We start from the raw sequence: 25668 nt of genomic DNA, 5'->3' as shown, positions 1-25668 counted from the left end.
ATAAATGATTTATTATCCAATATAAAGTTCCCCAACTGTACTATGATCCATATAGACCACTGACCTCTTCTCTTACATGTACAAGACTCCAAGACCTTCAAGAAGTATATTATTCCTTATATTCTTTCTCTATCATTTTGGGTGTAACTTGTACAACAACAAATTTGAATGAGCTTTTCTATATTTCTAAACGTTTTCAAGACAGGAACAAATTATGATGAACATCTGATATGTTAAATTACTGCTGTGTTTTTAAAGAGAGCGAATGTCTTCTGGAACAATATTTTGTAAGCTTAATTGCTTTTTGGCTTTGCTTTTCAAACTACTTGTATAGTGTGACTCCCACTCCTAGACTGACAGGCGTTTAAGTGAGGCTGCGGCCTGATTGTCACCATGGAGACCTCCCCTCATTTAACAAAAGGAAAGGACAAGAATGGTCAGAACAAATTGAGGAGAAAAGAGAGAGCGGACTGTGGACAGGAAATTATCAAAAGTGAGGGAAAAACAACATTGAGTTAGACTAAGATAAACACAACTTACTTTGTGTAAGTGAAAGCAAGCAGTGACATGTGCAGATGGTGAATAAAGCAGACACTAGCTTCAATCTAAACTGCCACCCAGAGAATACTGGATGCCCTAGACTGGACAAAGAGAAGGTGAGTTACTTGTACTGATACCCAGTATAGTTCTGTTGTTTGTATTTTATTAATGTCTGCCTTGCTCAATTCAATATCAACAGACCTAATCTTGGACAGAGAGGGAAGTGGCATTTATTGAAAATATACTTTTTAACTAATAAACACTATTCAGTATTTATTACACAACATATATTAGTCTCACATGCATTTAGCCAAATTAGGTACATGTTCAATGATGCTTTGACCTTTCAGTACATATTATGCATGCTTGACAGGGCAGTCCATTCCAAACAGTATCTTTTATGTTGATGCTGGTTACTTCAGTGATTTCAATATGATTCTGGTTTTAGGCTCCAACCCTCCTTAACATAAAATGTTAGAGAGCAACTGCCTTTATTTTAGATAAGCGATCTTATGTTCTTATGGCGTCCTATAAGATTTAAGTCTGCACAACGTGTATTGCAGGATCTGTCGCTGGCATAATAGCTATAAGGCTGTTTTATTGGCTAATTCCCTAAATAGCTGCAAATGAGAATTCTAGCATGATGGTGCAGAAGATGTGTGTGGCTGTTCATTATTTTTATATTATCATGTCATTTGAGTCTTGAAAGATACAAAACTGCACAATACACAATTGATAATAACAAGTGGCATTATTATATTTTGTCCTCTAGTGTGCCTGGCGTTCTGCTTTTAATTGGTTTGCATGTTAGTGCAGAGATTTATGTTTTTTTTTGCCAAAATTGTCATCATGCAGAGTCACATGGTTCTGATGTCATCTCCTTTTGAGTTGGAATTCTTTGCAAGGCTTGGCACCATACTAAGACATGGGGATGAGCAAAAATGAAAATGTCACCAAAATTTTATTCAAAACTGGGAGATTTTGGCAACATTTACCATTTGATTAAATCAATGTGCTTTTTCTGGTAGTTAAGAGTGCAATCGTCTTTAAATGGCTTCTGCATGTTATGGAACCTCCTGGACATGCTCTTGTGCAAAAAAACAGTGTTTTATTAACCTCATTCTTTAACATTTCTTTGTAGAAACAAAAAATAGACAGTGAAAAAAAGTAAGATATAAAATTGAAAGCAACAGTATACAAATCACAATCAAGTGCACCAGAAAAAAAAGCAAAAACACATTATTATTATTATTATACAGGATTAATATAGCGCCAACAGTTTGCGCAGCGCTTTACAATACTGTATAAGGAGGACATTACAATCACAATACAATTTAAGACAAGATGGTAAGGAGGGCCCTCAATCTAAAATGTGTATCTTACATATACAAAGAATGATGATGAAACAAAAACACACCTTTCTAAAACAAAAGTTTTAAATATAAAAGCTCCAACCTGATCAGGTAAGAAAAAGCAACTTCTGACAGAAAACAACGTTGCTAGATTGGCCACATATGAAAGGATAAATCATTGAGAAAACATAGATTTGATATTGTTGTGTGTATGGCCACAGTTAGGGAGACCTGTTCTCTGTCAGAGAGTGTTGCTTGCACCAATTGTCAGAATAATTCAATACAAAGGCATAACATAACCAAAATAGGAGTCCAGTCTGTTGAGTCTTATCCCTATCACTTTGCTGTCTATTGAATAGGGATTTTTGGAGGGGGGTGGACTACAATAAGGCTACATTTATATAATATTTTGCAGTGTTTTTCCTTACATTCATATATCCCTTTTTTAACAATGCTGCTAAAATTTTGTTGGCATGCTAGGAAACGTCTGGCAAATGAAGCATCCCAGCCGTATTTCAATGGACAGCTTAACTCTTCATCTTCTCATCTTTAAAAGTATTTTCCAGGTATGGAAATAAGTCTTGGAAAACCAGCAATCATTTGAATAACGTTTTAAAGCAAATGTTGAGTAAAGCCTATCTTTAGACACAACTTTTTGGTGAATGGTTTGAACCAATTTTTTGGTGGGGTTGTTAGTGTCCCCATTTAGAAGATTTACCCTCAAGTCCTTTCCAGGTGAAACCCTGTGCTTTGCATTTTCATCTTAACTGGCTTGAAAGGCAAAATTAAGGTCAGTGATCCAAGTATGTATTTTTCCCAATACACTACAGAGCTCTACATTGGTGTGAGAAAGTTCTAGTAAAACCAATGCATTTTATTTGCCTGTATTTCACCATGTATGGAAATACAAGGCATTTTGGTGGTGTGATACAGACTAAAAGTGACACTAAACTCAGAAGTTAAATCATAAAAAATGCATTCATGTACCCTATTAAATGTTTTTTTATTTGTGTATCACTCGGTGTGGATCCTCAGTTCAACTCTGAATTGGTGCGGACACTGTCCTTCCTTCTGGAGGGTGGCTACTTTTGTTCCCCATGGTCCCCGTGTGTGTATTGTAAAGTAGCCACCTCTCCAAGCTCCCTCCCTTGATAGGCTATAACGTCAATACAAATTAGTAAATTTAACCTGAGATTGTAGTTCATCTCAAGAGTGAACTTGAAGTGGTGGCTACTTTACAACACACACAGGGACCATGGGGAACAAAAGTGTTCACCTTCCAGAAGCAATGAAAGTGCCAGCCCCAATTCAGAGATAATTTGAGGATCTACAGCTGAGTGATACACAAATAAAATAAGATACATTTTTGTTAATAGTTATGGTAATTTAACTCCTGAGTTTAGTGTCACTTTAAGTCTGCATCTACACTTCATCACTGTTGTGTTGCATTCTTTTATGATCTAAAAAAATCACTTTAATGTAGGGGGTCCTGCCCTCCTCCAGGAGAATCTGGTTATAACAGCTTGATCATTTCTGTATAATTTTTTTTGATCAAGCTAGCATGCAAGCATTGGTAATATGTATCAGTAATACTGAAGTGAACAATCCGACTATGTAGCACAGAAAATGTATACTGCAAGTTATGTATTGATTTATCTTGATTTTATGAAATGTGTAATATTATTAACCATTTATTTTCATGTGCAATGAATATTAATGATCACTGTTGCATTTTATACTCTTGCTCTGTTGGTATAACTAAGCTGCGCAAATGCATGTGGATAGAGTCTCCCTCCAGTTCTCACCTACTCCAGCCTCTTCAGCTCGTGCCTGTCAGCTTCCATCAGCAAATACTAGACTGATATCAGATGGGAACTTTTGGCATTTAACCATTTAAGAATAGCAATGCTGTAGGTGAACGACCAAATTAGCTGCCTTATTTATTTACTGAATCAAAAAATACCTTCAGCTACTAAACAAGAAACAATCAGCCTCAACCCCTCATTTTGTTCTAAACAAGTGAAACATTAGATTCATTTGTTGTGCTACTTTTTAAACTTTTTTTTTAGTCATGTGGATTTTTTTCACTGGATCCTAATACAAAATAAGAATTAAAAAAAAAAAAATAGAACAGGGAAACTAATATTGCATATAGTCAGATTTTCATGCAATTGCTTAAAATCCTTTGCATTTGGGGGTCTATACTTTTGTCTATGGACAAAATATTGACATATTATACGTGGACAGTTTAAATCAAGCCACCTCAAACTTTCTAGTTGCTTGTACTATGAAGTGATTTAATCTTAAAGATATTCAAAAAACACAACAAGGTGTTCAGTCAGTTTAGAACAACAAGTTTACAACAAGAATAGGAATACCTACTGTGTGTTTACATTAGAAAGCTGGCAGGCTGCCAAGAGTCTGCTGCAATAACAGGTAATAGGAAAAGAGCTAAAGTTTTAGTGCCCTGTTGTGAACTTTGAAGACTAATTTTCCACAGTGCCCATAGCTAGAGAGGTGATTAAGAGCTTTTTTAAAGTGATTTTACTACTTGTTCCCAATATGTCAAAGCTTTAGTCTCTGTACATGTTCACTTTAAGTTTACTAACAGTTATGTAGTGAAAGAGCTTGCCTGTTAGGATACACACTGAATGGATTAAGAAAGGCCACCTGCATTACATAGTTTTGGTAACTCTCAATGAGATTATGCAAGGGCTATGCAATATGATTGTAATGAATATAGCTAGCTGTAAGAAGAAGTGCGATACAATTTTACTGTGTGTAGCTATCTCAAACGTGCATGCTGCACATTGTCATTTTTTTCAGTCTCTATAGAGTTTAAGGAATGGCAGCTTGCTGCAGTTTACAACTGTTCAACAAGGTGAATTAGCCACTGGAAGCAGAGTGAAGAGCAGGCACAAGTGAAACACTTAAATTGCCATTATATATTGAACCATACTCGTCTGAGCTGGAGCTTGCATTTTCTCTTCTAGATTGTACGTAATATGGAGTGTGGTGAAAGAGATATTGGAACGGTTGCCCTTATGGCAGAGTGGTCTGCTTTTCCTGAAGGTTTCAATCCTGATAACTATTTTTTTATGTATCATCCTATCAATAAGCAGGTAAGTGAGTGGCAGAGGTGTGAGTGTAGGTTTTGCTGCATTATGTCCCTTTTCCTGAACTGTGCAGGATGCTCTGCATGAATATTAATATGATTTGTTAATACAGATTTTGCATATTTTGTGACATTCTAGGTTTACACAGGCCAACACTATCTAAGGTCTATTTTGCAAAATGATTTTTAGTAGTCCAGTTGTGCTCCCAGAACCAATTACTAACTCATTGAACAAATAGCTCCATATTGTGTAAAATGCAGAGTAACATGTACTGTATCAGCAACTGCAACATTGTGCAATTATATGTGATTAATTTCTGCTAAATGGTACTGCATTGCTTATATCATAAGGAGTCATTTGCTTGATAGTGTTGGTTGCTGAAAGCATGCAAGATGCTGGGAAATTATTATCATTAGTGTGTCAGGTTGTTGTTAACACTAGCACTTAAAAGCAAAAGAATGTCTTGGCATTTCAGGTGCCTGTTCATTTTTGAAAGAAAGGAAAATCTAAATGATTGGACCGTTTCCCAACAGGCTTTATTAGGCCTCATTTGTGAAAAATCAGCAGATAACTTTCCACCTTATTTTTACTTGGTGAATGAAAGGGTGTAATGGAAAATATAATCCTGCAAAGTATATATGCAGCATTTTTGGAAGGGAAGTTGTTTAGACTCATCTGCTCTTAAATGATAGGTAAAACAATCCCCATTCAGAATGAGGCACACTGCTTCAGCACAGCAAGGGGGAAACACACAACAGGATTATGGAGCTGACAGCAAATTAAAGTGTATATAAAACCAAAACTTTTTTTGGTAGTTTGGATAGAGTAGAGGATGGTTAAGACCCCTGTTTTTTAATGTCTATGTCACATCAGGTAGAAATACCTTCACTCCCTGTCCCAGATACACAGCAGGAAGCAAGAGGGGATTTCTCCAAATCAAGGAAATGCCCCTCTTTGACAGTTGAAGCCAAAACAGGTATACACATTGAATGACTTCTGCTCATCTCCCCTTTGCATGACAATTTTTTGCACAGGAGACAATGGCTACCAGGACTAATAGAGTTCTAACACTTCCGCATTCTATCCAAAACAAAAGTTTTGCTTTTACATACATTTTAATAAAAGCTGAGTTCATAAAATTGTCTATATGATCTTAGCCTAACATTAATCTCAAGGATGAATTTGGGTGGAGGACTCAATCTGTATATGTATGGCCAGCTGCATGGCCATCAGATGCAAGGACAGGTACAAAGACAAGGTCTCTAAAAAAAAATGTCTGAAGTTTTCATGTACATTCATCAGGCCAGACTGACACTTTTGCTAGATGGCAGGTTGTCAAAGTAAGGTGGGTTGGGCAGGGAGATGGGTAAGCTGATGCATGGCATGCCTGTAACTGTAACTTGTTAGAGGGCAGACTGTCAATCAAGACAAGGTGGACAGGGCAGGGGGAGTGTTAGCCAAGCTGATCACAGAGCCACATGCAATCCATGCACAGTCATGGCATTCTGTAGCTCAGGTGAGAAGCTATAGGATACAAACTGACCACCAACATTGATTTACTTCTCTGCTTAGCGTGCTCAGAATGATACAGGAAGAGAAGGGGACTGGCAGAATCAACCAGGTATTTTGTGCTGAAAATGGATGTAGTTTTTTAAGATGAATTTAGGGTGGTCTTTACAGCTATATTTTGTTATCCTAAATATTACACATTTTGGTAAAGCAATATTCATATAATATACAGAATTTTATTTAAAAGTATATATGGAGTCTATATTCTACTAACTACTTGTCTGTTAAACATACACAGTTATTCTATTTCTGTTATTTTTTGTAGATCATACTGCAGGCATCTGCTGTTCAACAAGTTTATAATACTTATACTTCATTAAATAACCTTGAAGAGAAGCACACATATAATGTCACCATTAAATCCATGAAAGATGGCAATACTTTAAGTGTTAGATCATTTTTAACAAGTAGGTATACACACACTGACAGATGTCATAACTAATAGATAATGTTATCTTGGTTTATTATACTTTACATGCTCTAGGCAATTCTTGTACTGGAGAATGGTTACGTCATATTAGATAGAGGTGGAAAAAGAGTTTGTGCAATATTTTTACACTGAGCAAGCAATGTAAGAGGGCAAAGGAAAAACAATGGCTTGAAGTTGTTGTTGCTGCATATAGGTTTGTTCACTAAATTACAGTATTTTCTGGTTTATTTAAAAAAAAAAAAAATGTTGGAGAAGATGTAAAGGCTAACTGAAGGATATTCAGTTTGCTAGAGCACTATGTAGCATAACAAAACTGTAATTTGTAAAAATATTTTTTTCAATATTTTTCAATTCATTAATGCTACTTATCTACTGCAGTCTTTTTGCCACCACTTCTTGTCCACATGGAAGTGATCCAGTAACTTTTGCACATCATTTCTTGGGATGGGTTTCCTGATGTTGATAACAGTGGACCATGACTGTGTAATAATGTGTGTTGAAGACGCTAGTTATAGTCCTCATGGGAAGTTTGTGTGACAGGGACAAAGCATGGACTTGGGCTATAACATAAAGCATATACATATTTCTAAATTCAACCTGAAAAAAATGATCAAAAGGAAGTTCACTTAATTTTAGATATGATCAAACACTAAATGAACAAAATGAGTAGTTTGTAAAAAAAAAAAGTTGCATGGTATGCGACTTTTGTAAAACCAATTTACATGTGATTTGAATTCCACACTTTTCATTGGATCTTCATACTTTACTGATTTACATTTCTCAATTTGTGTAGGACAACCAGTTTTGCTGCATAAATAAAATGACAATCTGTCCTATGTTGGTCAAAAGTTCTACTGAGGTATTACTTTTTATTTTTGGTAGGCACTGGCTTCTAACATCTGTGAAATGTCAGTAATCAGATTTATTTACTCTGCATTGTGAAGTTTCCATTACTTAGAAATAGTTGTTGCAGTTGGGTGGAACTGGATGTAATATTATAACATTTATGAAGCACATGGTTCAACTTACCAGCAACTACATGACGTTTTATATTGAGTTGACCTTGCATATATGCATATCATTGTTTCTGAGTAATGATTTGATAAATAAAGTAAAACTTCTCTATAGGTATGTGTCTTATTAATATGCTACTAACGATTCGTTTCGGGGCTTGAGAAAGAGGCTGTGCCTCAATACGATTTGTTTTGTGGCTTGAGAAAGAGGCTGTGCCTCGAAACGCGTAGCTGGTACCGCACTGAGAACCCTTACCTTTGCTAAAACTCTCCACCACTCCGGACTTTGTGTCCTCTATTTGACCAGTCGCACCCCCGCTATACCAGCCAGACGGCATCTGCGAAAATTCGGAGCACAGTATAGATAGCCGTCCACGGCTCTTCTCCCTTCCTAAGCCGCAGCGGCTCGGCCTGGCCAGCCGAGTACGTGGGCTGTGAAATTTCTTCACACTGCTCCTAAACCTGTCACTACCTACACCTGAAGCCATCCATCTTTGGATTTAGGTTGCTCCCCTGGTTTCTGACACTTAGACACGAGGACACCTCCGGATAAATCAGCTGCCTTCTAACTGTAAGTCTTATTGTCCGTTTTTTCTCACATCACTAAACAGCAGCATTCCCAGGTTAGTAGCGCTCCTACAACTTGCTTGTTTGTATGTATTGATTCGCAGGGTTTCTCTCCCTGATGGTAGGAGCTTGCACACCGAATACCTCAGCTTATAGGGACCACTAACCAGTTGTGTGCTTATTCATCATTTTTATTCTTGTGTCTTATTAATATACCACTCAAGAAATCACAATGCCTTTTAAAGTTTTTTTTGTTTTGTTTTTTTGCATAGAAACATTTGCTCTTTCTGATATTAAGATTGTTGTGACAAGTACATCTGTGTCCTTCTCATGGAGCAAAATCAGTAGTCACTTTACTGTTTCCATCATGATGAACAATTCATCTGGAAATATGTTGAAGAAACATGATTTTTACGAATGGAACAATTTGATACCTGGGTGTCTTTACACTTTCATATTTACTTTGAAACAACATTATCTTGGCTTTATTAACGTTACTCAGAATATTGACATTACAGTTATAACAGGTATTTAATTTTCTCCTGCTAAATTACATTTTTTAAGACTGACTGATGATTTTAATTTGAATGATCTTTTTTATTTGAAATATTTGTTGCATCATCTTAGTATTAAAAACATAAATAGTAGATTTGCTATCAATACAATCATATAGAAATAGATGTACACCTTCTCATAATCTAATGATATTTGAGAAATTTAAATGCATTACTTTACTAGTTGTTGTACAACTAAGTGTAGAAGAGTAAGTCGTAACTGCAGTGTATTTTGTAGTATGATCACTAGACAGGAGGGCTTCAGATAGAATAAAGTATACCTCCATGATAACTCTTGAGCTGTGAAACTGTGTTGCTTGTTTTACCTCTACTGTTCATAGCTATGCCATGTATTTATATATTTTTACAGGGCTTTGTTCTGAGGGCTGGTCTGCATTCAAAGGCAGTTGCTATAGACTCAGCATGGATAGAAACTCTTGGAATATTGCTGAACACAACTGTAAAGCTCTTCACCCTGAAGCCCATCTTGTAAAGGTTCACTCAATTGATGAACAGCTATTTTTAAGTAGTTTCCTGCATATGAAAAATGAAGTTATCTTATTATGGAGTGGCCTTTCTGATGAGATGGTATGTGTGTGTATAAACATTCAGTAATATATTATGTATATATATATATAAATATATATAAAGTGCAATATAAATGGGTAAGCCGTATTAGTCCAGCAGACAAGACGTCAAAACAACCCCAAACGTAGTATTGCACTGTGCAATGATACTTTTCTTATTGGACTAACAAAATATATAAAATACATGCTTTGGAGAGTGAACCTCTCTTCTTCAGGTCAGAAGCAACACTGATCAACATGACAGTTTGTCAGTTATTTTTTACTCCCAGGTCCAACATTTATGACACCCCCCCCTTCTAACAGCTTTCTCCTGTCTTAACTGACAAACTGTCATGTTGATCAGTATTGCGTCTGACCTGAAGAAGAGAGGTTCACTCTCGAAAGCTTGTCTTTTATATATTTTGTTAGTCCAATAAGAAAGGTATCATTGCACAGTGCAATACTACGTTTTATTTAACGTTATATAAGATATACTATGAGAAATACTAGCGCAAGTATATGCTTTTTGTTATTCACATTTCTTCTCAACATTGATTTATTATGGTTTATAATGTCTATACCATTAGACCAAAGGTTTCTGAAATATTAGCACAGGTATTGTGAAACACAGTGTTGTGGATAACGCATAATTGTTTCATCACTTCGTGATAATTTCACATTTATTACAATTGTTTCACATTTTAGGAATATATTTTGAGTTTGTTAAAGCGCAGTGCTATCTTTCTTCACCTACTAAGCACTGCTGCTCTTAGAGTGTTAATTGATTCCTAGTGCAGTTTATCTCTATTTAACATCTTTTATAGGCTGAAGGAGAATTAGTATGGACAGATGGATCTTCCTATGATTTAGACACATCTGAAGTTCCACTGTTGTCAAACTTACCTGAGAATGAGACAGATTGTTACGCTTTGCAACAAAACGCAACTGGTCCAAATTATTTTTACACAGCGTTTTTTTGCCGAATGGAGTTGCCATACCTTTGTGAATATGAGTGTGAGTAAATTATTTTTGCCAGTATTTTTGTTTTGTATTTACTGTTTATCAAGCTTTTAAAAGCTGTAAAATGTGGGAGTCACCAAAAGCTTCCTTCAGGAAAATGGCCCTTATTAAATAATAATCCTGCCTACTTTTTAGCATTTTTATTGACTGCCACTGAACTTGCTAGCAAATTTAAATACTTCAGGAACAGTCAATTCCCTAGCATAGCCTCCTCCCTCCTTGCATGTTATAGCCATCTACTCTTCTGGGAGTGTCTAATTGCTCTCTGTGCTGGCCCATCTTCTTTGTTCCTCTTCTCCTGATATGAGCAAAGGGTAATACTATAGAGTGCCACTTGACTGCTGACATCACATCCAAGGTAGCAGCGCCCAGGAGCCCTCTCAGGGCTTTTGGATGTTTTTAAATACATCCAAAACACCAACATCAATTATAGTTTGTGCTATGTATACATTGATATGAAAGTAAAACATAAATTATGGGTTTGCATCAACAATTATATATTACTCTGCTACTTTGCATCCAACAAATTTGATTATTTAAATACAGTTAACACAATGGAGGGATTTACAGGTAAATAACTACCCAAAAATATGTTAAATGCGCATATAATGTTATGGGAAGATTTCCTTGAGCATTGGCCCTGATATCCTGTTTTAGGGTGGCTCCTTTCCCTTGCAGGGTGCTATGGAGCCACCCTTGTGTGTGCTAGTAAGCTTTGTGTGTATCTACAAACACATAGACACAGCAAAGCAAGCCAGTCCCCTGTTCCCCGATCCACCATTCAACCTTCTTTCTCTTCCCTTCTCCAGGCTAGTAGATAGACAGTTGCTGGAGACTGTGCTGTCCCTTGTAATCTTGTACTGGGCGAGAAGTTCAGGGAAGCCAAGCTGGGAGAGTTGGAGCCACCTGTTCAGAAACATGATGGCTATACATACTTGGGCAAAAATGTAAAGAAATATTTTGCTGGGCAATGTATATTTGTTTGATCTTGATTCAATATTGAAAAAAAGGTTTGAGTGTTTAAAACGACTTAATCTAAAATATAAACAAACAGTTAAACCCTGCTTGCCAACTGAGCTAATAAATATAAACCAGCAGCATACATTTAATTACAATCACTGGGTTATCACTACACAGTTTGTCTCCCAGTATATAACAGATTTTCCTTTCGCTTTTGCATTGATTAGGTAATTGTATCACTTCATTATATTGATTCATTATTATTTTTTTAAATATATATATATATTTATAACAAGGAAAATAGAAATACAATGAGATAACATATTGATTCATTATTAATGGTTATGTGATTTTCTCTTACTTTGTTTTTGGAAGATATAGGTATGTGAAATATGTAAGTATCAAGGAAGGGATTTTCACCAGAGAGGTGCTATGTATTGTGGTAACCATAATCTACACATAAAAAACCTTGGTACCTACTGTGGTGAGGAAAACTCAGATAAATCTAACTTAAAATGATTGTTCACTTCCCTTTTCTTTAAACCATTTTCCTTTACTCTTGCAGTTCCAGAAGTTCCAGAAAACTTTACATATTTTTCAGAAGCTGTTACAGAAAGTCAAGTATTATTTCATTTGGATAATTTACCCGACTTTTCTCACAAAGGCTATTACCCTTTCATCAAATATTATTTCGACAACAAATATGACGATCTTGAAAGAGTGAACCCTAATTCTACATACATATCTTTAAAGAGGTTGAGCCCAGCACAAATATATCATGTTATTCTATGCATGAGGGACAGCAAAGGATCACAATATAATTTGAGTCCAGTTATTCCAGTACAGACAAGTAAGTATATATTATATATATTATGCAATGCCAAAAAGTTGAATGCCTAAACTGAAGATGTCTGGTAGCTTTATTTAAGAAAGAGTTGGTATTCTAAAGTGATAATTCCTAGAACCCATAGTAACTCATATGAACAAACAAAGGAAGGAGGTAATATTATATTGAACCCTTTAGTATTGCAGCAGCCCCTTTAAGGTAATGTTTAGTACTGTTGCTTTGCTCCCCCCCCCACTTTTATTTACCTGGTGTGTGGGGTCTCTTTTGACACAGCCTTTATTTTCCTTGCACAGTTTTCTTCTCATTGATGTTTAGATTATATATAAGGATTAATCTGCACAACAGTTTCTCCTTACCATCTAATTGCATTCAGCAAGCTTTCCACCCTCCTGCCCTTTATATTTATGTTGCTGGACTTTGTGTGGTTTAGTCACCCATTTCCAGTTGGGGGACTTTAAATCTATTGTTGTTTACATTGGTGATTGCTTGAGCCATATGGCTTAGCAATATATCGTAATGTTTATTAATTGGTTGGATATTTCTTTCTTTCTTTAGTTATTTATTCATTTTATGGTTAAACAACAATGCGCCGTGGACGTCACTGTCTACATTTTGATGGTCTTTGTTTATTTATGAATGTTAAGTATTTCTATTTTTGATTGATTGGTGCCGTTTGCAATCCCATGTACTCTGACCAGTACAAGATGGACTCTGGATGAATGCCACCAGCTCTGCAATGTGGTCAGGCATAGATTTGCACATATGTATTAATAGTTCACTAGCTTTCACTGGCAGGAAAACTGTATGCATATTATCTTGATCTGATGACATGTTGACTTGATACAGCCAAAAAGAGGGGCCTTTTCTCACTAAAGGAATCAGTTTCCTACAAACTTGTGCTCCCTTCCATAGTCAGCTTAACAAAATGAAAGGATAAGTGTAAGATTGCCCCCAAAAAATAGATATGCATCCTCCAGGCCCTCTCCATACTATCAGAGTCAAAATACTCACCTTCCAATGCAGGAGCCTCTCTATGCTGTCTGGGAAGTCAATATTCAGGTTTCCATAGAGGGCAAGTGCTGAGATGTCCCCAACATATTTATTTTTGGTGGTCTTGCACTTCACATAGAACAGAATGCATGTAAAACAGGATTAGATACTTGAAATAAACACGTTTATTTTAAACTTAATATTTTAATATTATTATATTAATAATGAATTAATTAATCATTAATTAATTACTAAATATTTTAATCTTAGGCTTATAATTGGTTAAATTTACAATATCTGTGAATCCAATCCTCAAGTACCACTAACTAGTTTAATATAAAACTGCACCCAAATGAAATAAAATGGAGGGAATTTATCAAACTGGAGCAGACAGAATCTGGAGCAGTTGCCAATAGTAACCAGTCATGCTTGCCATGCACTACTGCTCCAGATTTGTCTGCTACGATTTTGATAAATTCCCCTAGATATATTTCGTTTTTTTTCATATATTTTCTGCCTTAATGACTAGTTTTTGTTAATAGTGGTTTTAAATAAGTTAAGAGAAAAAGGGACGTATTAGCTAATCTCCTTCTAAAATGCTACTGGTTTTTCTGTCACCAACTTGAATTCCTATGAAACTTAGTCTGGTTACAAGTCAGCGGCTAAGAAATTATTGAAGCCAGTGGGTCAGCAAGGCAGCCAGGCACAGGCCATTTCTAGATAGAGATCAGCAATGACAGGTTCTAGTGGCAGTTTTCTTTCTACACTAGAGCCTTGTTGGAATAAGGCATTGTACACCCACATACTGTATCTCTATCCAGCACCTTTGAAAAAGTAATTACAGCTTTCTCTGCATTAGATGTTTACCCAAGCAGGAGTGACACAAGGGTTTCATTGTCAGCATTACAGAGTACTTGCACTTTTGTTGAAAACAAAGCAATCCTGTCTGGGTGATCAGTGTACATTGCAAGGATTTTAGCAAACTTTGTCGCAGATTCCTACCTGTGTGTTGTGGCATTTCCTTTCCAAATTGATTGCTGAATGGGAGCGTCTGGGTTCATTATAATCAGCTGCACCTTTTAATGAGGAAAGGTGCAGTGTTGGCATCACTTTAGAAGTAATTAACCCTTAGGGAGTAGCCCACCATTGTCACAAAAAAATAGATTTTTTTATTGCAGGGGATGCCTAAAATTTGACTTGTATCAGAGCTCTTTCAAAACTAGTCAGGGGAGTGCTAAGGATCATACCAAAGCCATTTTCTATTGAATTGGTTCAAGGCCAACTGCAGCTGAAATCATATTACCTCACTTCATGTACAAGAATACACAATAACAAAAAATGAGGGAATTGTTTGTCAAGGGTTACAGTCAGGGAGACACATATATACGGTAAACATGTCAGCCAGGGGTTGTTAAACTTTCTAAACAAAGGGCCAGTTCACTTTCCTTCACACTTTAGAGTGGCCAATCTGCAGCCAGTGGGAGAAAAAAAATGCACCATTGCCAGTGATCAGTGTAAACAATTTCACTGGCTCAGTGGTGAGTGAGAGTAAAACATACCCCAGGGTTGGTGGTCAGTGGTATTAAAAAATTATCTAGTGAATAAGTAACAACATCTGTCATGGTCAATGAGAGGAAGAATAATGCCCCATCCTTATGGTCATTGAGAGGAACAGTGCCCAATTATTAGTGCCAGTGGGAGAAATAGTGCCCCATACTTGGTATCAGTGGGAGAAATAGTACCCCATCATTGGTATCAGTGAGGGGAATAGTATCCCACCATGGTGCCAGTGGGAATTTTAATGGGAATTTCATTGTCTCCGCTAAAGAAATTCCTGAAGTGAGTGAAAATCTCCCACTCATACAAACCTGGCAAAGGTTCTATCCCTTCATCACTCTATCCAATACTGACAGGGTTATTCACAAAAGGGTGAAGAGTTTGGAGAAGGCAGGAGAAGTGAACAATTTAGGCCAAAATAGCTGATTCAGAAAAATTCTCCAATTCAGCTCACTTTCCAGTTCAGCTATGTTGTCCTGGATTGTTCACTTATCCTACCTTCTCCAAACTCTTCACCCTTTTGTGAATAATCCTGTAAAAAAAAGAAAGTTTGGGCTTGCGTATGGCTTTATTGCAACCTTTGTTGCTGTAAAAAATATTTTACAGCCTATGTTGCTGTAAAAAATATTTCCCATTTCCATGTGACTTTTAGAATTTAAACCTGAAAAATGTTTTATCCAATTTGGTCTTAACACAGAGATTCAGTGTTCAGTGTTCAGAGATTCATACATCTTAAATACCTAGACAGACGTTGTTAATTATTTAAACATAACATACGTGAATTGAGAGATTATATTTTATCGCACATCCTATTTTGTCTATGAAATACTGCTATAAACTTGGTAACTGAGGCTTGGCGTTTGGGTGTTAAGATAAGATGATACCTTGTGATAGAATTATTGCTGATAATTTATAAATACATAACTTCATACCTGTACATCATGAATCATGGCAAATACATTTGGAGAAGAAAATATAGTTTTGGAATGTTTCATATATACATAACATTAAGAGCTGTTTTGTAGCATTTTGCTTATCATTTTCCGTTGCTGTCTTCTGCCAGGGCCTTTGTATCCTAAAAATCTGACAGCCACAAAAATATCTTCATCGAGCTTAAGTTTAAAATGGAATCCACCGGCAAACTCATTTGACTCATCGCGTTTGTGCGGATATAAGCTTACAGTCGTTGATGTCAAAGAAAACATACTTTCAACTTTAATGGAAGCAAAGAACAGAACTTCAACTACCATTACAAACTTAAGACCATATAACAAGTACAAGATTTTCATACAAACTGTAGGAGAAAGTGGGGTACTGAGTTCAGTGGAAAAAATTGTGTCACTAGTGACAGGTACACTTTCCATATTGAATTATACTGTGGAAATAATCTGTTAGAAGCGCATTAGAAAGAAAGTTACAACCTTACTTTTTTTAAACGTTATTTTCCTTAAATGCTAAATCCATCCAAAAACTGTTGTCACTAGGGCATCAGCCTGAAATTCATAGTCCTTTTGTTTTGTTTTTTAGCTATACATGTAAAAAAGATCATCAACATGTATTCGTGTTTGAACATTTGGTTAGTTTGTAATTGTATATACGTGGTAACACCCATATTTGCTCATTACATACTCAGGCTCTGCTTCCTGCTTTACGGTGCAACACAATGAATGTGCTTTATTGCTCCTTCTCAATGTGAATGTCTTTGAGTCAGCTGACTCATTGAAAACAACTCCCTTTGCAGCTAAATCCCAGTTATTAAACAGTTACAGTGAGTTCTTTCCATTTCTAATGTACTCTGCCTTTATCGAATACAATAACAAGAATATAGAGAGCAAGTGTGTAAAATGTGAAAGTCATATCAGAATGTATTTTAAAGTAATTTGCAATGATAACTCAGTATTTCACTATACTTTGAACTTTATTTTCTCATACTCATGTTTCTGTGTGTCAGTCCCAGTCTCCCACCATTAAGAACACAGCTATCTTCAGAATTAGGTCAGATTAACTTGCCTTCACCAACATTATCCTTGGTATTGTGAAAACAGGGTGATCCTAAGGAGTATAATGCCTCCAGAGCTCTTTAGGGACCTGTACTCTGTTGTATGATCTAGGAATCTCCTAGTATTGAAATATTCATTTCAGATGCTTTTCCCTTTAAATGTAACATTTCACTAAAACATGTCTCCCAGTGACCAGAAAACCTCAATAATGAATCCCAAACTTAGTAAGGTCTGCAGACCTTACTAATCACTTTGTTTTCGACCCGGAGCTCAGTGAAGAGCACCGGCCATAAGGAAAGGAGACAGACCAGCAGGAGCAGCTGCTCCCACGAGTCAGGTACGCGGTCTGAGACTGCAAGCCTGAAAGGAATTTCCACTCGCCTGCACTGCGTAGTTGTACCGAATGTCATCTTACTTCAAAAATTGTGAATATACACATAGGTCTGGAGCCATCCACTTAAAACATCACCCATTGCTGGCCTGGTGGGCAGATGTAGAAACATTCCACCTGGCTGCCCCCAAAGCATTAGATCAATCTATTGTAGTAAAAATTAAATATGAGCAATCTTCACAGGATGAAGCTATCCTTGTATTCCTTTGTATAGTGGTAAGGAAGTTACTCACCATATATATATATTGAGTAGCTTCCTTACCACTATACAAAGGAATACATGGATAGCTTCATCCTGTAAAGATTGCTCATAATTAAGGATCCAAGATAACTTTCTGTGAATAAACTAGAATCGTATTAATCAACCTTATATGGAGTGTATATATCCTACATCTTATATCCCATATCTTTTTTGAGTGATCGTCTAAGGGGATGTGGCACCCTTTACTCTCCTCGTTTTGATCCCCACTTTGGTATCCATTGTGTCTGTATTGTTGTTATTCTGAAACAACTCTTTCATGTACCATGAATGTGGGAAAGAGCAATTCTCTACATATATATGTAACTCGTATAATAATATTATCTTGTCTTGCTGGCAATTAAAAACACACATTCTATCTACTATTGGTCTTTTAGGGATTAGTCCACCCCAAAGAGTTTTAATTAAACCAGATGAAGTACAAGAAGAATCAGTGGTCATCCACTGGGAATCTCCACAAGAAACTCGTTTAGTCTACATTGAGGTTAAACCTGTTCTGGATATTTCTGAACCCAGTTCTTATTTTGCGCATGATAACAACAGCTTTGTTATTGGATCATTAGTGCCTGGCATGACCTATGAAATAGGACTCTCTGCAGTGATTAATGGAAATAAGAGTGAAAAGATCACCATTCAGCAAACCTTACGTATGTACTTTTTTTTGCTAAGGTACCACATGATGTGATGATTAGGTAATAGTCAGAAAAGCCTAATTTAGTCAGAAGGAGGAAAGTACATTTTATTCTCCAATTCCTCATGTGGATTAGATAATGTTATTAAAGCCCAAATTAAGTCACATAAATAGATATTCAGTTAGACATTTTCACTAATAGCCCCCCATCTTCATAAATTTACCCCCACTTCCCATTGTGTAAGGTGAGTAAATATGACTGAACAGATTAAAAGTCTGACCTAACAGCCCTGATCGGATCAGACACACCCCTCACCCCTCTCTTCCCTGAAGACTATAAGCCTATGTAAAGATACTTGTGGTAAGGCGTGTGCCCATTATTCATCTATGTCGGCATAGAGCAATGAGGATTGAGGGCAGCAAGTGCATTTCTAATAAAAGAAAAGGGTATTTTTAGATATTTCCAAGCCACTTGGTACAGGACTATAAAAATACAAAAGGTGTCAGACTTAATTTGGGCTTTAATACACCTGATAAATATATAGATGTTTTCTGCACCAGAAATTACAAAATCTAAACAGAGATTGATTTTCTTTAATCACTATATTTTTTTAATATGTGTTTTTTATACAGTGCTAACCTTTTCTTACAGGGCCTAAACCAGTTACTCTCGTGGTCCCATATGAACAGAGTACACATGCAGTGGTTTTGTTTGTCCAGGTGCAAGCTGTGGGTGTGTTTGATGGCATATTTATAATAAACACCAATGACCCCAAGAGAAATATGTCTTTTCCACCTCTGACTCATGGTACTTTTGCAATTGATCAGCTCACTCCAGGCACGCAATATAAGTTCCAAGTACATACTAAAAGCAAGAATATGCTAAGTACTCCATACAAAATGTCTTCTGTCAAAACATGTAAGTACAACTAGCGAATTTCAGCTCCTTCCTCTCAAAATTATGGATACAAAAATCTCTTGATATTTGATGGGCTGCAACAATGTAACTGTTTATTTTAAAACAAGTTTCATATTTTGCTATGTTTACACTTTTCTCCACATATCCATCTAGTTCTGGTCACCATTTACTCCTATTTAGGGATGTTCCGATATCAGTTCAGATACCAGTGCTGATACTTGGCATTTTCACGAGAACTACCAGGGTTGCAGCGATTGCAGCAGGGATCGGGCCCTGGCGCTCCACCAGGGTTCTGAAATTTAAATCCCACGAGCTCCGTGTGCTCCTTACAAATGACAGCTGCCTCCTAAATTCTGAATTTGTTCTCTAGTCTAGTCTTGGAGCTGGAAAAGTATCTGTACTTTTGTTTGTATTGAGTACGGTACTTGGTTTCTGAACATCCCTACTCCTAATCTCATATATCAAATTCACAACAGATTGTCACTTCTACAGGTAAGGAAATGTGTGATAACACCTCTGGTTGTCATGGGCAAAACAGACCATCTTTAAAGTGGACCTTTTCGTTACAAATCACATCAGCATGCAGCTCTCTATGCTTATATAAAAACATCTTACATTCATTAGTTAAACAAACATATTTTTCTTTTACTTAAAATTACAGTTTTTTCCACTTCCTGGCCCTCATAGGCATTAATGATGTAGCTCATGCCTAAGAGATGCATTCTGGGAAGGTTACATCAGCAGAGCATTGCTGGGATATCTGTAATCTCGCAAGATCTCAGGGACAGGCATTTTCCTCCCCTGAGATGATGGGCATGGTCACATGTCGTAGTCACATGTGCCAGAGTTCCAGGAAGTAAAGGGAGATGTAGTAATCTGACCATAGTAAAAATATCCACTGTGAGAAGAATGGAGAGGAAATGAAAAATAAGGTGTACAAAGAATAAAAAGCATTCAATTATCAAAAGTGCGTGTTTGTAGATTGCCATTACTAAACATTTCTATAGGTGTATTTGTTGTCATTTCAGAGATATGGGTAAAATTCCAATTGAGAGAATAATGTCAGTCCAGAGGATATTGGGTGCTCAACACAAAATAAGTAATGTTTAAACACATATATTATATAAATACAATATATATAATACTATTGTGTTGATTTACTGAAAGCAAGTGGGCAGCTCACTTTGAACTGGAATTTTCCCTTAGCTTGGTATATGAGGTAACACTCTCCTGACCTGACCTGATAATTGAATCATGTGCAAGATAAAATAAAAAATACTTTTTTATGATCTTTCCAGTTTAATTGTTGATTTAATTTAATGTAGGTTTGGCGAGTCCATCTAATGTACATGAAGGTGAAGTCACAGATACCTCTATTCAAGTAATTTGGGACAGAGCAGAAGGGGGTTTTCAGCAATATGAAATTATTTGCACAAACTGCTCAGAGACATTCATGGTAAGTGGAAATGGTAATAATTCCAGGTTTAAAAGCAAGTAGAATATAAGTCAATAATAATACTAATATAGGAATTAAAAGTAGGGATGCACAGTTACCAAGTACCATACTTGGTAAAAGCACAAGTACTGATACATTTCCACCTCCAAGACTAGACTAGAGAAAAACTTAGCAGGCAGCTGTCATTTTTAAGGAGCATTGGCTACGGGACTCCTTGGATGTGTGCATCCCTGTTTTAATGTATGATTTGTTTTATATACATATACAGTTGTGTGAAAAAGTGTTGGCCCCTTCCTGATTTTTCATTGTTTTGCATGTTTGTCACACTTTATTGTTTCCGATCATCAAACAAATTTAAATATTAGTCAAAGATAACACAAGTAAACACAACATGCAGTTTTTAAAGGAAGGTTTTTATTATTAAGGGAAAACAAAATCCAAACCCACATGGCCCTGTGTGAAAAAGTGTTTGCCCCCTACTGTATAGGTAAACTCACGTTTGAGATGTCACTGTGTCTCAGGAAGAGGTCTTAAAACGTGTGTATAAAACGTAAATTAGCCAGGGTACAGGGTGAGGTGAAAGTGGGGTGGATGGGTACGTGCCTGGATGGACTTAGGCTGGCAAGAATGGTCAAGTGCTGGGGCTGTGTGGACTCAGCTGGCCAGGCTGAGCCGCAACAGAAGTGTGAGGTGTACGCTGAGTGGATGTTAGTGGATCGGGCTGCACGGGAGACCGCAAGTGGGTACTAAGGTGCCGCGGTGTTGTGGAGTCAGCTGAATGCTCAGAGCCGTCTGTGAAGGTAGTGCTCTGTGTGTTCAGATGGCTATGCGTTTCGAGGCCCATGCCTCTGTCAAGCTAGAATACGTGGTGAGCTCACGCCTGTGAAGGTAGTGCTCTGTGCGTTCAGATAGCTACGCGTTTTGAGGCACCTGCCTCTTTGTCAAGCTAGAATACTTTGTGAGCTCACCACGTATTCTAGCTTGACAAAGAGGCAGGGGCTGGGCTCTGGGCCTCCCCCTTTGTGGGGGAAGCCCAGAGCCCAGTCGCAGCTGCAACCCTGGTAGCTCTGGTAAAAATGCCAAGTATCTGAACTGGTGTCTGTGCATCCCTAAAAGAATATAGTGTCAGACCTATGTATCAATAATTCCATTACCATAATTGGCTTCAAATATAAAAAGATTCAAGAATGAACTGATCATAAATTCCTCAAACCACAAGCTTTAAGGTCCTTGTGACTACAACATTTGCAGTGTAGGTGAAGGTGGAATTCTAATTCAGGATGCATATGCTAACTGGGTAGAAAAACAATGGTTACCTGATTACTCCTATACATTACCAATAGGACCATATGAAATTGAGCTGTTAATAGTTCTATTACCTTCAATAGAAAAAAACCTACTAGAGTCCTACCTCATTGCCATAAGACCTTTCTTCATGTAAAAATATAATCCAAAACAATTGCCCTATGAAGGGGTGTTACATCTGAAAAAACAGATAATGATCATTTATTACAAATGCAATCTAAGGGCCTATAAAAAAATGTTCTGGTCACTTAATACCCTTAGACATCAAAAGGTTATAACATAGAAACTCGATAACACAGTGAACAGAACATGGAGGAGCAAGAAATCAGTTTGAGGAATTTAGGTGTACCTGTAATAACATTGCACTGAACATTGTATTGCACTTTATTGTGTTACCTTTAGATGCAGAATCCCAAAAAATTGAAGGAGCTCTATTACAGTATGCAGAGATCAACTACATGTTGTAGGTTTGTAGGCTAGATTTTGCAGGCTTGACTTGGCCAACCCTTCCATCTCCCATGCCCCATTGCTGTAATAGGCAGCCTAGACACATTTGTGACACATTGTTAGTACCAAGGTGTGTGACAAATTCAATACTTATCTGTAACACTTTTGCTATCTGTTGCTAATGTTGCAACAAATTCACAGATAAATAATGCCATATCATTGATAAAGAAAATTAATGTAAGTAACACCTCTTCCATTTCAGTGTAAACTGAGTGACACATATCAGATTTGTGCCAGATGTAGTTACTCCTTACTGACACATACATAAATCTGTTGCAGGTTGTGTTATTTGTTGTACTACTGCACACCTTTTAGTGAAAAGTATGTAGGAAAGGGACATGCATCCCGCAATGCTCCCAGTTAAGTGAACTATGGAGAATCAATATGCAAAAAATAACTGTTTAAATCCAAGAAGCAGACGTTTTGCGTCCGGAAACTTACTCCTGTGCACATGCAAACACGTACACCCGAGTTCAGGGTTCTCACAGAAAACCTCAGCAGCTATGCCTCCTGGGTGCCCCAAATACAGGCGTATTTTAAACTGCATGAAAATAAGCCTGTATTTGTCCTGCAATAAGCTTCAGAAATGAGCTCTAGAAGTGTTAAAACGTAAATTGCACATTATTAATAAAGGTCTATACATCAGACCAAAAAGAGCGACAACAGAAGAAAAATGAGGGACAGGGGGATTTGGTTTGGTGTCCAAATGAGGGAGATTTGGGAACTATGCTACTGTGAGACATCTGTCTAATGAGTATCTAATACATTCTTTATAAATGTCACAGTTTCACTATTGTCACCCAGCACTATATTCAGGTTTTTTTTTTACCTGGGTTGGTCAGCTGCAAAACCTGACTGCTCACATTTTTCCAATTGGCATGTAAACCCTGACATGAAATTCCACTAGAGATAGCTGTGTTGGACACCTGCAATACAAATGTTAGTTTCTACATGGCAACCAAAATTAGGGGATGGAATTCCACTTCCTCTCATGTTATTATGGTAATTTACTAAACTTATTTTAAAAGCAAATGTCAAAATAAATTTGGTGTTTTACATTTTTAATTGATCTTTATTCAATATATTTATTCACCATATATTATGCAATCTTTGAATTACCGTAGCTGTATTGTTTTCTAATTTCAGGTTCAAAAAGTCACAAAAGAAAGGGCCATATTTGCATCATTGATACCTGGAACAGTTTATGCGTTCACTGTGTCTACAGAAAAAGAGCTATTTAGAGACAGTCCAGCTGTTACGGTAGAAATTCAAACATGTAAGCATTTTGTATTAATTGTTGATTCCCTTTCCCTATGTATTTCATAGTTATTAAAAAAATAAACTGTAATGTATAGCTCCCGATCATGGTCGAGCGGCTCAGCCGAGCCGAACTCATATGCATCGGCTCGGCTGAGCCGTGCTGAAGCCGAAGCTGGTCTGCTAACCAGGGACACTGATCTCCAAACAGCTAACTCTCCCTGGCGCCCCGGGAGTCTCCTGCTCCCAGCCGCCAAGGAGAGAAAGAACGCTGTGTCCTTTTTTTTCTTTATTCTAACACGATCGATGTCAGAATAGAAAAAAAAAGACATTTTCCCATTGAAAAGCATTGGGACATTACTATTGGCTATTTCAAATTGCAATAGCCAATAGTAAATTAGCATTGTACCCGCCCTCTGCTGCAGTTCCCCATCAGGTCCATCAGCAGAGGGCGGGTACAATGCTAGTTTACTATTGGCTATTGCAAATTGAAATAGCCAATAGTAATGTCCCAATTTTTAGTGGTTTTAATAGCCAGTTCCAGTTCGGGCATTGAAATAGGGGATTCCAGCGCGTCCCGCTCCTTGTGGCTCAGTACAGGCATACCAGAGTTACCGATGTCAGACCGGGCCTCAGGGGTGGGACCGATATGATCCCGCGCTGTCCCCGAGTGGTGTAGGTTGTAGAGATCTGCATAGAAGACTCTAAATTCCTCCGCCATCTCTGCGGATGAAGTCACTGTCTGCCCAGCTCGCGTCACAATTTGGGAGATAAATGTTCTACCCCGAGCACCCCTCAAAGCCCGCGCTAGCAGCTTCCCGGGTTTGTTAGAGAATTCATAGAACGTTCTCCGACCATTTAACATACGTCTTTTGACCTTAGTGAACAGTAAGTCATTTATTTCCTCTCTGAGCGCACGAAGCTCTACCTGAGCCGCCAAGGCCAGAGAGCGCTTGTGAGCGGATTCCAACGAATGGAGACGACTAAATAGCTGGGCCAAGTGTTTCGCTCCCTCACGTTTCCTACGCGCCCCATGTTTCACGAGAATGCCCCTAAGGACACATTTGTGCGCTTCCCATGTGACTAGAGGTGAGGGCGAGGAGGGAACGTTACGGGAGAAGAAGGCTGAGAGTTCAGCCTCCAATTCAGTTGTGACTTGTATGTCCTGTAACAACGATTCGTTAAGACGCCACATGTAGGACGAGGAGACTGGTGCTGTCAGTGTCAGGGATAGATGTATTGGGGCGTGGTCGGAAAGAAGAATGTTGTCTATTGTAGCTGTGCAGATTTGAGGCAGAACCTTGTGTTCCACAAAAAAATAGTCCAATCTTGAATATGTCTGGTGGACTTGTGAAAAAAAGGTGTAGTCCCTGTCCCTCGGGTGCATAAACCTCCATGTATCCGCCAAGTGCAGGAGATGCAATTCCGACTTCAATTTCTTTAGATATGAATAGGCTAAGTGGGAAGTGCCCCTAGATGCATCCACTAGAGGATCTATGGCAAAATTGAAGTCCCCCCCGAGTATCAGGGTGCCGCCTGCGAATTCCAATAGGACCTGAACCAGAGTGCGCATGAACCCGAGCTGGTCAGTATTCGGGAAGTATTTCACTTCAGATCGGTCATTCACTCATCTGCCCTCGGCAGCTTCGTGAATAGACCCCTTAGTATCCCACTAACAAGAGCAGGTTTTATAGCCACACAAGATATGCCAGGTCTGGGGGTAGAGAGACTTAGGGGTCTATTCACGAAGCTGCCGAAGGATCTGGCCGTAGCTTCGGCCGATCCTTCGGCTAGCTTCGGCCCCAGGCTATTCACAATAGCCCGTACAGCTCCCGATCGTGGCCGAGCGGCTCAGCCGAGCC

At 37.7% G+C, this 25668-nt stretch overlaps 1 protein-coding gene across 1 annotated transcript in view; it reads left to right on the top strand.

The window, feature by feature from the left end:
* Positions 1 to 629: 629 nt before the first annotated feature.
* Positions 630 to 25668, top strand: part of LOC108784183 (fibronectin-like) — a 32945-nt gene continuing 7906 nt past the window's right edge. The window contains exons 1-13 of the mRNA XM_018552911.1: positions 630 to 656; positions 2373 to 2458; positions 4886 to 5014; positions 6843 to 6984; positions 8860 to 9114; positions 9512 to 9729; positions 10532 to 10721; positions 12253 to 12537; positions 16145 to 16432; positions 18109 to 18378; positions 19015 to 19281; positions 20607 to 20737; positions 23696 to 23825. Of these exons, the coding sequence (XP_018408413.1) occupies positions 2387 to 2458; positions 4886 to 5014; positions 6843 to 6984; positions 8860 to 9114; positions 9512 to 9729; positions 10532 to 10721; positions 12253 to 12537; positions 16145 to 16432; positions 18109 to 18378; positions 19015 to 19281; positions 20607 to 20737; positions 23696 to 23825 (2377 nt within the window). The 5' untranslated portion in view covers positions 630 to 656; positions 2373 to 2386. The remainder of the gene's footprint in view (positions 657 to 2372; positions 2459 to 4885; positions 5015 to 6842; positions 6985 to 8859; positions 9115 to 9511; positions 9730 to 10531; positions 10722 to 12252; positions 12538 to 16144; positions 16433 to 18108; positions 18379 to 19014; positions 19282 to 20606; positions 20738 to 23695; positions 23826 to 25668) is intronic.

Source organism: Nanorana parkeri, unplaced genomic scaffold, assembly GCF_000935625.1.
Source record: "Nanorana parkeri isolate BGI_ZX_2015 unplaced genomic scaffold, ASM93562v1 scaffold101, whole genome shotgun sequence".
In the NCBI taxonomy this organism is placed as follows: domain Eukaryota; kingdom Metazoa; phylum Chordata; class Amphibia; order Anura; family Dicroglossidae; genus Nanorana; species Nanorana parkeri.
Note: the sequence above shows the minus strand (reverse complement) of the source record. Positions and strands in the feature narration are given on the sequence as shown.